The sequence below is a fragment of the Schistocerca nitens genome, chromosome 6, assembly GCF_023898315.1.
Source record: "Schistocerca nitens isolate TAMUIC-IGC-003100 chromosome 6, iqSchNite1.1, whole genome shotgun sequence".
Classification (NCBI taxonomy): Eukaryota; Metazoa; Arthropoda; class Insecta; order Orthoptera; family Acrididae; genus Schistocerca; species Schistocerca nitens.
The window spans coordinates 534,893,364-534,908,815 of NC_064619.1; the positions used below are offsets into that span (position 1 = coordinate 534,893,364).

The 15,452-nt window shown below is 41.5% G+C and overlaps 1 protein-coding gene across 1 annotated transcript in view; it reads right to left on the reverse strand.

The window, feature by feature from the left end:
- The window catches only part of LOC126263445 (irregular chiasm C-roughest protein), a 357,515-nt gene extending 342,572 nt beyond the window's left edge, over positions 1–14,943 (reverse strand). The window contains exons 1-2 of the mRNA XM_049960539.1: positions 14,929–14,943; positions 14,246–14,336 (exon numbers count right to left, since the gene is read on the reverse strand). Of these exons, the coding sequence (XP_049816496.1) occupies positions 14,246–14,336; positions 14,929–14,943 (106 nt within the window). The remainder of the gene's footprint in view (positions 1–14,245; positions 14,337–14,928) is intronic.
- Positions 14,944–15,452: the final 509 nt, after the last annotated feature.

A 15,452-nucleotide genomic window follows, 5' to 3' on the forward strand; every position in this document is an offset into this window, starting at 1 on the left:
AAATAGACCGAGCGTTGAGCAGCTCTTTAAAACAAGTCATAGAAGCTAACTGATTTGGAATGTTTTTTAAATTTCCCACCGTTTTGTAAGCAGTTGCATCCACTGTGACTTCATAGGTAGGGGGGAAATATTTGGACCGCAATCTTTGATTGTGACTTCTTAGTGGCAGCCACATTGGACGGCCGTGGCAGGTAATGACATAGCTATAAGGATTAGCACAGGGCTACACATTTTAGCGATAAGGGTTCTTGGACAATAAATTATAACAATAATATTTCTAAATAAACACCCATAGCCCATCCTTAAAGAATAATCAATTGGATCCTAAATAAATAATCATAGCTTGCCTTAATTTGGTAAAAAATAATAGCGATATGGATCCATAGTAACCTAATTAGATCTGTAATTATTGCAATAAGGTTAATAAATAGGATCATAAATTAAAGCAAATAATAAATCTGGTTGAAAATAATACCCATAGCTCACCCTAACTTGGAGATAAATTATAACAGTAAACATCTACTTGCGTCTTAAGTTACTGGATCCAAAATTAACACCTTCATGTGGCAGGCAAGCAACAGGGTAGCAACTAACCATTTTAATATTAGGCAAATGACCTTGACAGGTGTGGGGAAAAGGTCATAAATCTTGAAAGGATAGGGAGGGGGATATAAGTGTGAGGTCACAATGTGAGTAAGGTTAAAATGTTCTGGCTGCATAATCAGCTCCAGTTTGGCAGTGGCGTACCGCGACTCATGGAAGAGCTAGAAATGGTCATAATGACAGTTGTCTGAATGCTAATTTCATTGTTGCTGTTGGAGACTATCGGGAGCTGGGGCTACCCAACGCAGGGCCTGCAGCTCAACAGATCTCGAGGGGGGGTTGGTGAAAATTTGCGAGAATGTAGCAAGTGGGTGTGGAGAAACGGATGGTGTTGTTATGAGCTTGTCACTACGCCATTTTTAGGATAAATAATGACAACATGCTCCCTACCCTCAAAATTGTCTCAGTTGGCTTGCAGACCATTGTGCTCATGAAATCTAGAATTTATCTCACCGGAATGCACAAATGGCTCAGAAATTTGCTCACATTCATCTATTCATCAGAATGTACAATCTATTAAAATTAATGTACACTTCGTTTGAAACGTCCCCTTAGAACAATTATACATGACTGTGCTTAAACTGATCACAATATTTTTAGCGGAACGCAATCTGACTTTCAATAATCCCTACAAAAGAATGGACCTGACTAACATTAACCTATACCTTTCACAAATCACTTACCTCACAAAAATCTTCGTTACACGAACTACTGCAGTACAGCGAGCGCCACTACTGCCAGCTACATAAAAGATTCAAACTACTGAAGGCACTAACTAATGATAGGCATAGTTAGCAAATGAAAGATTTTGATAGAGAACAAACAGTACATTTACCTTAATAGTGTTCAAAAGTCATAATATATATAGCAGTTCATGACATCCAGTCTTACAAATTTCAAAACTCCGCCGTATCTCTCCCCACATCCACCACTGCTGGTGGCTCACCTCCAACTGCGCAAAGCTACGCGCTGTTAACATCCAGCTGCCCAACACTACAATGGCAAACAACAATGCAAACCAGCCACAGACTGCACACAGCACAGCCAGTGATTTTCATACAGAGCGCTACGTGGCGTTACCAATATAAAAACCTAAACAGCCTACTTACAAGTTCAATTGCAGTCTTAGCGTGATGGTATGTATTACAGAGCACTTGCCTACAGATAATAAGATACAGCATGTAGTACTGGTGTCACATAAATGGGCAAGTTGTTACTGTACAAGTACCTTAATGCTTGGGAGACTATGCATTTATATCAGAGGTGGCACACTTTTAGAGCTAGAAAAGACAATGGTAAAAAAGAATTTCAATTGACAGCTCGTTGAACAAACAAAACTAAACATACCCAAGAAATTAATAATTTTGTGTTTGTACTGTTTACCCAGAGAAAATGCGGACACATTCTCCAACCAATTAGCTGAAGACCTGGAAGGGTAACAGCCCTAAAAAACAAACGCAATAATTTGAGACATCAATGTTGACATAGAGGTGGGGGGGGGGGTGAAATTCGTAATAACTTCCTAAACATTATGAGCACTTTTTGCATGGCGTAAATGGTAAACGCTGCCATTAGGATATCAGTATATTCAGCATCACGTACTTACTTATACTGAGCGGAAAAATTGAACATTGATAATAGATCTTGGCCTATCCCGGTCATTCGAGTCCCAGTCCAGCACGATTCTGCATTGTAGTCACTCTGTTATATATCTGACAGTTGTTTGTATTCATATTTGACAGGTATATATATTGATCATTACATTCAGGCAATAAAGCTGAAGACAAGCTCGGTAAAACTCATAAATGAAGTGCAGGCCTACAAAAGAGTCTTCTTGGAACATAAGTTCATATTTTTCTAAGGCAATGGCAAATGAAACCTGTGTTCAAGTGAGTACAGAAAACAATGTAGGTGCTATATTCTCTAAATTATGAACACTGTTTGAAGTAATGTTTGAGGAGGCGTTTCCAAAAGCAACAACTACAACAATAAGAGCTATGGACAGTTGATGGATAACTGCAGGTATTACAGAAACCTTCCAGGCACGTAAGTTTCATAAGTCTTTTAAAAAGATTATTGTCAGGTGCAAAAATGTGTACAGGAGGCTATTGCTTAGTGCAAAGGAAACATTCAATAATGTAATACCACATAATACAGAAAATGAAGTAAAAGTGGTGGTGTGGAATGTGATAAAACACGAAACTGGAAAGGCAGACAGATATAACAATACAGTAATGAAAGATGGAAATAATATAATAAAAAAAATCCTCTAGAATTGGTAAATTTAGTTTGTGACTGTTTATCTGGTTCTCACTACAACACGTTTGGCACCAGTTGATACTTATAAAGGAAGTACAATGAAACTGTTCCCCACAACAGAGCTTAAAGTGAGGAAGACAGTACAGAAATTCAGCAGGCATAGATGGAGTTCGAGTCTCTTTTGTGAATGTGTCCACAAACAGAACATGGGCCAAACACCACATATGTCCCACTAACAAACATAATTAATGATTCATTTAGTTCAAGTACTTTTCCATAGCACCTAAAGCAGGCGCTAGTTGTGTCCTTGTTATAGAATGGTAATCTGGAGAGTAATCAAAACTGCAGGCCAGTTTCATAACAGTCTGCATTTTCTAAAATAGTTGTGTGTGCCATGGAAGACAGGTCAGAGAGTTAGATGAACAAACACAAACCATTCAACAAAGCATAATTTAGTTTCTAAAGTGTGAGAAGTATAACATTGGCCATAAATAAGTTCACAAAAGTGATACTTGACAAGTATAAATATGTTACGAGCACATTATTAGACGCATTCAAGGCCTTCGACATTGTTGATCATAATATACGACTAACTGAACTAGACGTAAGAGGAACAGGAAATGTGTGCTTATAGCCTTACTCAGAAACCAGGTGAAAAAGGTGGAGATAATTCACAAAGCTGATGATGATAAACTTTAAGCAAAACAACCGTCAGACAAGAAACACTGGACAGCGTATTGGGTTCATATATATATATGACTTTCTAGACGGTATAAGACGTGGAAAGAAGATTCTGTTTCCTGATAATAGCAACAACTTAGTCACAAATTAAACAACAGATTTTCTATTAGAAAATGCAAATGAAATCTACAAGGACGTTTATGATAGAGCAGTATGTAACAAATTAACATGGAACTTAAAGAAAACTGCGTGTAGCTCAGCATAAAGAGAGGAAACAACTCTATCATAGTAAGCATATGTGATATATTTATAGAAGGTTTAACAAAGACAATGTTTTCAGAAGTGAATATTGTTTGTCGATTAATACCGAATGCACACACAAAGATACTGGGAAAAAGCATGTCATCTGCCTCTTACTCTCTCATAGTCTTATGATCAGTTTGTAACAGCCAATGTCTTGTAATGGCATACTTTACCAACATACTCATACAACAATCCTCACCTGTGAGATTCTTGTATAGAGATCGAAGGCACATAACATGGACCCAATTTTTTAAATTGCATCAAAGAGCCATAAGAGTAATATGTAATAGTTGGGCCCATTGTAAAGAGCTGCTTGAAAACTGGGAATACTTACTCCACCAAGTTAATGCATCTACCAATATTTTATGTGCACTAGGTAAAATATTAATAGGTATTTCATTTATAGTTTTATATATAATCGTGGAACAAGAGCTTGCTTGCATATATATTTACCAACAAAAACAAGCAAGAAACTCAGAACAGCATTTTGTGTCAGGGAACCAAACTGTACAATAAATTGCTAAAGGAAATGAAAAAGATTCCTAGAATACACCTGTGTAAAAATATAGCTAATACTTTCTTCATAAGTAATGCTTATTACACCACTAAAGTTTACTTAGATAACTTAGAATAATAGTTAACTGTGTAAGAGAATAATCACAACACCATGTCACTTTACAATACCACTTCACAAAGTAATGCTAAGACTTAAAGTGCATGATAGTAATTCCATTCTTCTGAGCTCAGCATCTCATCTTCAGGGGCGATGAATTAATTTTGCAGGTGGAGTAAGGGAGGAAATGAAAATGAGCATAGGATATCGTGATATATTTACGGGCCTCGAGTCAGTTTTGTGAACACAGTGGAGTTAGTACAAGGGACACAGCAAGATGTTCATGATCCAGAAATCGCTACTGGGCTTCGTAAGTGTGTTCAGCGATGAAGACATGAACTATGTTTCACATTAATAGTTATCTGAAGCAAACTTTTAGTAAATCAAATAACACTGTACGATAGGGACCAATCAAATGAGGCAGTGGACCTTTGAGACACTGACTTCACATTCAGGAAGAAGGAGAGTTTCTCTGTACAGATAAAAACTCCAGTGATGCCACTCCAGGAATACCATGTGACTGACTCCTAAGACCTGTCTGATAGCGTTGTTTTCTATATGAACTTTTAATTTCGATATTAATCTGGGTGAACAGTGCTCATATTATGACATTTACTTACCTCAACATGTGTAACCAGGAAACATATGCTTCAGGGCTTTTATAACTTCTTGGTGAAACTCACCAGTTAAGTCTTTACATATCTCAGTAATACTCCTTTGTGTGTGCTACAGAGTAATCTTGAAAATGAGGTGGACTCGTAAGGTAAGGAATGAAGACATTCTCCGCAGAAAAGGAGAGCAAAGAAACATGTGTAAAACACTGATAAGGAGAAGGGACAGGATGATAGGACATCTGTTAAGACGTGGGGGAATGACTTCCATGATACTAGAGGGAGCTGTAGAGGGCAAAAACTGTAGAGGAAGACAGAGATTGGAATCACATCCGGCAAATAATTGAAGACGTAGGTCGCAAGTGCTTCTCTGAGATGAAGAGATTAGCACAGGAGATGAATTCGTGGCGGTCCGCGTCAAACAAGTCAGACTGATGACAAAAAAAAGAAAAAAAAAACGATTGCTCAGATAGTCATAGTAATGTTTCCTCCTGGTACATTTTACATCGAAAGATGGCCGCTAGAGGCTATCGAAACTGGACACTGGGTAGATAAAATAAGAATAAAAATGTTACAACACTTGTTCTTGGCAGCCAAATGTGCTTACTTACCAAAAATCAGATCGCTCTAAGCAACACGTGCAACCTATACTGATCAGCCAGAACATTATGACCCCAGTAGCTGGAATGCCGTTCATGAGAACAGTTAAGATCTGCTCATCAGAAATGAGGATGTCTGAACTGAGTCACATTTACAACCATTATTTTGGGATGCAAAAATAGCCTCCTCACGGTTAACTGCAGCACAAAAAAGATTTCATGAACCATCATACGAAGGCAGAAGATAAGAGGGCTATTCGGAAAATAAGGGATGATCGGTCGCAAAATGGGAACCACAATGAAATTCTGATGAAACTTTGCGCATATGTGTTGGGCAGTGTCTAGTTTCTCTGTAGATAGCGCTACGTCGATGTTCTCAGCTCTGAGCGCTCTGTGAGTGCGTGAAGATGCCTAGGAAATAGTCTCTCTACCCCCCCCCCCCCCCACATCCCCAACGAATGTGTGCCTGCCGAGAGTTTTCGGTGGCGTCCAACCCCACACACCGTAACTGTCATGGAGTTCCTTCTTCATGACAATTCTTGGCCACACAATGCATGGGCAATGAGGAAGCTTCTGCATTGTTTTCGTTGGGAAGTGTGAACACCGACCACACAGCCCGGTCTGATTTTCATCTCTGCTCAGGTAAACCACTGGCTATGAAGATAAAATTTTGGCACCGACAACGAACTGCATTCCAGCGTAGAAAGTTGTCGGAAAGCACAGGAGGCTGCCTTCTGTGGGGAGAGAGTATTGGAAAGTTGATACAACGCTACCGGTATGTTCACGTTTGGCACGGGTAGCAGTGACGATACGTCGTGGCATGGAAGCAATGAGTCCTTGGTGGGTCGCCGGAGGGACTGGGTACCGCATCTGCACTCAGGTCACCCAATTCCCGTACATTCTGGGGTGGGGACCGACGAGTTCTGACACCACGTTTAGTCACATTCCAGATGTGTTCAACCAAGTTCAGATCTGGCGAGACGGGGGGAGGAGGGCAGATTATCACCTGGAAATCGCGACTGTGTACCTCGAACTATTTCATCACGCTCTAGGCCCACTGACATGGCGCATTATCTTGCTGAAAAATGCTACTGCCGCTGGGAACCATGACCGTCATGAAGGGAGGCCCGTGGTCTACAACTAGTGTACGATACTCTCTGATCATCATGGTGCTTTGCACCACAAAGGTGTCAAGGACCTGTTCCCCTGGAAAACGACGTGTTCGTGCCCTCTCATCGGCACGATGAAGAACGTATCGGGATTCAGCAGATCTTGTAGCGCTCTGCCACTGCGCCAACGTCCAGTGGCGATGGTCACGTGCCTATTTGAGTAGTAGTTTTCGATGCCATGCTGTTAACATTGGCACATTCATGGGTCGTCGGCTGTGGAGGCCCATCGTTAGGAGATCACGGTGCCCTGTGAGTTCAGAGACACATTTACTCTACCCAGCATTTAAGTCTGATGTCAGTTCCGCAATAGTTCGCCATCTGTCGTGTTTTGCTGGCCTGCCTAGCCTACGACGTCCGACACCTGTAGTGAGGGGTGGCCACACAATCCTAAGACGTCTGTACGTCGTTTCACATTGGTTTAGCCAGTATTAAAGACACCATAGCCCTCCTCGAACATTAGACAAGTCGTGCACTTTCCGAAATCTTCGTGCCGAGCCTCCGGACCATCGCAGTCTACCCTCGATCAAACTGACATAGATCGGACGCCTCCCCATTTCACACGGACAGCACGCTCACTGATACTACAGGCACCGTGAATGTTACTGATCAGCCGTCATTCCTCGCAAGGCGACGCTGCTATCGCGTGAACGAGTTCATCTCTGCAGTAGGTCAATGGTCATATGTTCTAGGTGACCAGTGTTTAAATAATAAGATATTAAATACAAGGTACTAACACAGCTAAATTATACACTAGAACCGATAGCCACTTTTGCAGCAGACTCCTAGTTTCTAGATATGGAACAAGGCACTTCATTATACAGGTCACAACATGCACGCATACAGTATATGATGAAAAGTGTGGTGTCACCGCCAGACACCACACTTGCTAGGTGGTAGCCTTTAAATCGGCCGCGGTCCGTTAGTATACGTCGGACCCGCGTGTCGCCACTATCAGTGATTGCAGACCGAGCGCTGCCACACGGAAGGTCTAGTCTAGAGAGACTCCCTAGTACTCACCCCAGTTGGACAGTCGACTTTGCTAGCGATCGTTCACTGTCAACATACGATCTCATTTTGCAGAGACGACAGTTTAGCATAGCCTTCAGCTACGTCATTTGCTACGAACTAACAAGGCGCCATATTCAGTTACCAGAAGTCATATCTTGAAGAATGTATTGTGAACAGATAATATTGTGTATCATGTACCGTCAAGAGCGACGTTCATCATTCATGGATTAAAGTTAAGTATCAAACAAATTACGTCCGCTTTCTGAATTCTAATTCCTTGTCATGTTCCAGAGTTCCCTCCTCACGCCAGCCTGCGTGAGCTAAAACGCGTTCATTTCGGCCTCCTCTAGTAACATGGTGTTGGCTCTTAAGCCAACAAAAAGTACCCGGACACCGATACGATATGAGGAATTGATTATGTCACAAGAGACGAACTCATCTGTAACGGGCGTGGGTGTCAGTTCAGAATCAGTAACGGCAAAATGGTTCGGTCAGGAGAGGACACTGATACATACGATAGAGGTCTGAAGAACCTGGAATAGCTAGTTCCAAATGGGTTCAAAATCAAACGTAGTAATTGCCACGAGAGTGTCACGAAAAAAAGTGCCCACTTAGACAGTCTTGTTAGACTATAAGAGAAATGTAGAAATAGAGGACAGCGCACGCTGCAATATAGAATACATAAAAAACACAACCTAGCCTAGATGTGGGTTCAAGGCATCTGAGGGCAAAACGCTTAAAGTATTGCTATTAATTGTGATAGCATGTAGTGATGGCAAGGGTGGTGTCCGCCCAGGCGAGCGAGAGGATTTGTGACGGCATGAGATATTCGCTACAGGTCACTATCAGTGATGACATTCAGTAAACCTAAACTCTTTCGTATCCTCCTATCGCCCTACCTTCTTAATACGTAAATTGTTAGTTTTGAGCTCTTGTAAGTTTCCAAGTGTATAAATCTGCAACATTATTAACCCACCGAGAAACCAAATAAACTTCATTTTATGTGGATGTAAAATTTAATATTGTGAAAACCTGACGTGTTAGTCAGCAGGTGATAGAGCAAATACAGAACATGAGGCAGATAGAGGAAAAAAAATAACAAAATCTGGAATCACTCCCGAAAAGTTCGTTTCCTTACTTAATATTCAGATTGCATAAATCTAATTAATAAATGAAATGTTGTTTATATCTTTCCAGGATAAAATAACACAAATAACATGCAAAGCAATTAAAGAGTCGGACGTTCCAGAGTGTTGTTGTAACGAGCTCTAGCGATCATTTTAATGGCAAAGCAAGGCGGACAAAGGGCGGAAGAGGAATAAAAAACGGAGGGGAACGAATGTCGCATGGGGCTTTAAGTTGCAGTCTGCTCGCAGTCAGACATCAAGTTCCCGTCGGCCCACTGGGGTAAAGGGTTTCCCTGCAATTGGCTGGCGGGATGGTATTGTATTGTCTCCGCGACTGCTAATGGGCTTTGGCGCCGACTCCACACAATCACTGTGCCCGCGCACACTGCTACAAAAGAGTTTTAAATGGACACAGAAATTAATAACTGCGTAATTACGTCGGCCGACCCCATTATAGAGCGCGACGCGTCCTTTTGAACTCGTGACAAAATGTAATAAACGGGTTCACAAAAGACTTCGGATAGGCTCAATGAAGCGTGCGCGTTTTGTTTATTTTCGGCTGAATAGTCGCGTTCTGCTTTGGAATAACAAGCAGAAAAAGTGATTCATTTGTGGATTATGAACAGGTGTGTAATTTGTTACCCAGTGCTTTTGTTTTCAACGCGATTTCTCCCGCATTTTAATTATGGCGCATGGTAATTTCATTCAGCGGATATCTGTATTATGGAAAGAATATGATAGTTCGTTGTTGATAAGATGTTAATGTTTATGATTCCTTCATTACTGACCTTGAATGTAAATGGTAAACGCGGTAGGCATTATCATAGACGTTCGGCCGTAGATGCACAATGTAACGGGCGCAATTACTCACCGTAGTATACAACAACGACATGAGTAATGTAGGTTTCGCTAAATCTGTTCTCCGTGTATTCTTGGCGTTATATACGAGTGGGAATCAAATGAAAACCTTAAATTTTGTAATAACAAATCAAAATTTCGCGCCGTTATCCTATAAGTTGGTAAGCGTGCTACAAACAGCGTGCAGAATGGCCTGTAGGTGGCAGCATAGTGCAGGTACACATACCGTCGCAGTATCAGTATAAAGATGGCCGCCCCACTTGCGACTTGCACCAGGGAAGAACAGCGTTCTGCCAATCGGTTTTTGCGTAGTGAAGGTGTGAAACCTATTGAAATTCATCGACGAATGAAGGTTCAGTACGGTGATGCATGTTTGTCACAGCAGCAAGTCTACGAATGGAGTAGGAAGTTCGCAAATGGTGTGACTTCAGTGGAACATGCTCCTTGTCCAGGTCAGGCACAACGAGTTGTGACTCCACAGAACATTGCTGCAGTTGAAGCCATAGTGAAGGAAAACCGCCGAGTGACACTGAATGACACTGCAGCATGTTTACAGATTAGTCATGGGTCAGCACACCACATTGTGCATGATGTGCTCCAGTGTCACAAAGTGTCTGCAAGATGGGTGCCATGGTAGCTGACTCCTGAAATGAGAGAACAACGTGTTGATGCTTGTGAAGAACTTCTTCGGCGCTTTGAACGAGAAGGTGATGGCTTTCTTGGAAGAATGGTTACTGGGGCCGAAACCTGGGTTCACTTCCACCAACCGCAAACGAAGAGAGCGAGCAAGGATTGGCGCCATTCCTCATCACCAAAGCCAAACAAGTTTCGAACAGAACCATCAGCAGGGAAGGTTATGCTGACTCTCTTTTGGGACGAAAAAGGCGTCATTTTGGAGCATTACATGCCTAGAGGGACCACTGTCACCAGTGCATCATACACAGATCTCCTAAAAAATCATCTGCGGCCTGCAATCAAATCGAAGCGACGTCGATTGCTGTCAGCAGGTGTTCTTTTGCAACATGACAATGCAAGGCCCCACACTGCCATTACAACAGTTGCAACGAACACAGACCTGCATTTTGAGTGTCTTCCCCCTCATCCACCATACTCACAAGACCTTGCCCCAAGTGATTTCCGTATGTTTGAACCACTCAAAGACGCAATGGGACGAAAGGAGTTCCGTTCTGATGAAGAGGTCCGCCAAGCGGTGCATGAGTGATTGTGCGGACTACCAAAAGATTTTTTTTCTAAAGGAATTTATGCACTTTGTAGGTGCTGTGAGGTCCTGTATTGACCGTGGGGGAGATTATGTTGAAAAGTGATACAACGTTGTACCACATCTGCACAATAAATAATATTTTTAAAAAGTTAAGGTTTTCATTTTAAAATGTCATTTTAAAATGTCCTTCTTGCTCATTTGATTCACATTTGAGAAATATTACAAGATCACAGATGGTAAAAATAGAATTTCAGGCACAAACACTGTTCCAGGAAATTTTCTACGTAAGTGAAACACAGAAGCAGGAGCCCATTTCCCTTCGTTTTTTTTAAGCTACTCTATTCAGACGATGATAGGCTATGCGTCAGAATGAAGCTTACGTGCTATGATACACCGTATACCGTAGCAAACTCGTAGTTACATGTTCATTAGCTAGTAAGCGTTCAGCGTATCTCGTAGTTATTGTTGTTTACAAGTAGTCTAGCATACGACATGGTCTATGTATTATTCATTTCACTGATGTGACACAACGAGAAGGATGTGCTGAAGAAATTAGTCGGACGTACGGACACTGGGAACGGACAGCGTGTGTAATATGCTGAGGGGTCACACGTTTGAAAAGTGTTGTAGGAGTACGATCTGCTAGCGTTACAACTTCAGACTTTGCAAATATAGAATGAGTGCTTCGTCCTCAAAACGCTAGTGATTCTGTGTTCGACACACGTGATATACTGTACAAACAGATGAGAGCTCCTTTCGAGTTTTGGATGTTTCAACTATCGAAATACTCATTGTTTTGACCGAAAGAAAACAAATTCTAATACCGCTAGAGCTGCCTGGGAAACGCATTCATTGATCAGTTGGAAAGCGTGGTAATAGTCATCTCGGTAATCTATGCCAGCCAACGCCTCCCCTGGAAGAATGTCCCATGAATTTCTACCTACCACTTTGGTTTCAGTTTCATAGATTTTCAGTATCTTTCGGATTAGGTGACCTTTTCAGCTGCCATACTATTTGTGTAATTGAACGCTCGAGAACCTTTTGCTGTAGAAGAATTTCGTGTATCTCACTTCATTATATGCCAAATGTAGTCACGACAACTCACATTATTATATGTACAATAGGATGAGTGACACTAGCAGCCTGCCAGGTTAGCCGAGAGCGCTAATGCCCTGCTTCCTGGAGTCGGGTAGGCGCGCCGACCCAAGATCGAATACTCCCGGCGGATTAACGACGAGGGGCAGCATGCCGGCCAGCGTGGATGTGGTTTTTAGGCAGTTTTCCACATCCCCCTAGGTGAATACCGAGCTGGTCCATCCGTACCGCATCACTTACTTGTTCAGCTAGTGTCACTCATCCTTCTTCTTCCTTCACTACTGCCTTTGTCCAGCACTTCTCGCAGGGTCACAATCGCATCTGGCATGGTTAAAACATTTGAAACACGTTCGCACTGTTTCATGATTCACACTAGACGCAGACAGCTGGAGTACACTGTTTCCGTCCCGGGGATACGGGTGGCGGCAGGAAGGGCATCAGGCCACCCTTTAAAATTAACCATGTCAAATGCGATTGTGACCCTGCGAGAAGTGCTGGACAAAGGCGGTAGTGAAGGAAGAAGAACGACGAGTGACACTAGCTGAACAAAATTTTCCAGTGACACATAATAAAATTAGCCTGATTTTAGGTATTAAGGTTGACCATCTATTGGTCATAGGGTTTGAAAACAGGCTGCTTCAACACTGCTATATCCGGAAACTTGATTGGGATGGACACATAAATAAAGCCTAAACTGTATTGCCCTCAGACCATCGTGACAATGGTGACAGTGTATACAATTATGTACATTTCTTTTCATCTGTGTAATTACCGTACATCCGTTTACACTCCCAGATATCGTGCGCCTTAGAGCGCCAGCTTCCTGAACACAAGGGGGCACGCCAGCCGCGTTCCGTATGCGGGCCATTATCCAGACCAGCCTGAATGTGATTTATAGGTGGTTTTTCCACATCCCACCAGGTGAATACCGGACTGGTACTCAAGTCTACCTCAGATACACGCTATACAAACATTTACAAAACTTTCCCACACTTCCAAGTTGAAATTTCCACTCCGCAGCGGAGAGAGCGCCGATATGAACCGTCCTCAGACTCTGTTACAGACTTTATTATTGATGGAGAGATGAGGTAAACTGATTCCGTCCAGGTGAGCGAATTGGTGACTGAAGACGGTTGATGTTCAATCTCGTTAAAATCAGTAGGAACAGAAATTAATTTTTTCTCGACCGCCCTACATGGTTAAAATACAAGCGAGGTGGAAAATTCGGCTAGTATTTTGTCAAAGACTGTTTAGTTCTTCAATGTAAGACTTTCACAGTGTAAACACGTCATTCACTTGGAACATGAAAATATGAGGAAAAGACAAAAAAAAAAAAGGTTCAAGTGGCTCTGAACACTATGGGATTTAACATCTGAGTTCATCAGTCTCCTAGACTTAGAACTATTTAAACCTAACTAAACTAAGGACATCACCCACATCCATGCCCGACGCAGGATTCGAACATGCGACCGTAGCTGCAGCGCGGCTCCTGGTAAAGACAGTAAGCTGCAAGAATAAGTACAGACTTTGGAACGGAAAACTCAAAGAACGGTAGCTAGATGGGTAATTGGATACAACAAGCGGTCTCGACAACTTCGTAACGAAAGTAATACGAACAGTTAGCTTCGCAGCAGCGTGGCTTCAGAGCAGTTAGTAGCGCACCTCCTTCAGGCAACATCAGGTTACATGTTTCAGCTGTGTAATTTTCTTCCCCTTCTCACAATAAAAATCCAAGCTCCTTCGGTTAATCATACATTGACTTTCTAGAGTAAAGAATCATTTGAGAACAACGATTTTCATTTCTATCTCTCTCTCTCACTCTTTCTCTTTTTTCTCTGAAATTTTCTGTTCAAGAAGATGAGATTATTTGTAGTAACTTTTCTCTCAGTTGGGAGTGAAACAAACGTGAACGAAACTTTAGATTTAAGGCTTTAAGTTGTCGTTTTTCCTCGCATTTGAACAAGTTGGTGTCGTCCTGTTGTAAGTGATATTTTTTCGAGTGGTGTAGTGCCACAAAGTCCACACTCTCATAAGCAAGTGCGCCTTCACCAGCCCTCCACCAGCATAGAACACAGCACACCCTGTCTCCTTACTTACCACCCCTGTATTGCTTGTAATGCTTTGCTGCTCTGCACGCAGTAATGGAAGTCTCTGTGGAAGTATAAGATGTAAATTTTTCAGTAACGATCTTGTTGTATTTGATGAAATGAAATTGATCATGTCGGTACAAGTGAAAAGAAAAATACGGTTGAGATGGGTTAATATATACTGGGAAATGATAAATGCCAAAGTTATATTCGCTGTATCTGCTGTAATTTAAAAATTCGTCTTAATGTTCTAACAATAATTCGCTTCAAAATAATTCACTTGCTTCTCTACAGAAATGTGATATTTTTGCGCAACAGCAGAAACATTTACACCACTTTGAAAAACAGTAAAAATCTTATAACTTCATTTTTTGTTATTGTTTTCAACGTTTCTTTTTTTCCTCACATGTCCTACGTAATACATTACTTCCCTTCGAGATGCTTCAAATTGGCGCCGCCTTATTATTTATTCCAAGCACAATGACGCTCCTGCTTTCTTCGTTGTTATTTAATTCAGTAATATTGAATACTGTGAATAGGCAGAGGGGCATAACAATCAGCATCAAACACCTTGGAATGAACAATGTTTTATGAAGTCCACGAAATACAGATACGCACATAGAGTCCTATTAAAAAAAAAAACAGTTGTTGTTCCAGAGGAGAAACAGTGGGCATTTCATCGAGAGCACGTACCATTCCGGAGACCATGAAACCTGGTCAGCGGCTTTTATGTCCGTCAGAAAAGCCAAATGTGAATTCGTTTGACGGAAACTTGGAACGGATAAATTAACATTTAATTAGTGACCACTTTAGGAGAGACTTACTTCAATATAAACGGCACGTGGATTCAGTTGCTAATACAACTGAGTCTACTCGGCAGTTGAGTCGGCAACACAAACCAAAACATTGAATCAAAACAAGTGTTCAGTTGGAAAAACGCAAAGTGGTAACTATACGAAGAGGAACGGCATAAAAAATTGAACAGAAATATAATACGTAGAAAATCGTCCACGCAACCTGCCACTGAAAATGCGTTGCAAAGAATAAAGGCGAAACGCGTATAGCACGAAAATTGTGTATCATTCACTTGTAGTCAGACGGTCCAAAAAGCAAAATTATCAATATACCGTAATAACAATTTTTAGGATGCTATAAACAAATGTATCCTAGGCTTTGTAAACAAATAATTATCTACAAATTCAAATGATTCGGATTTC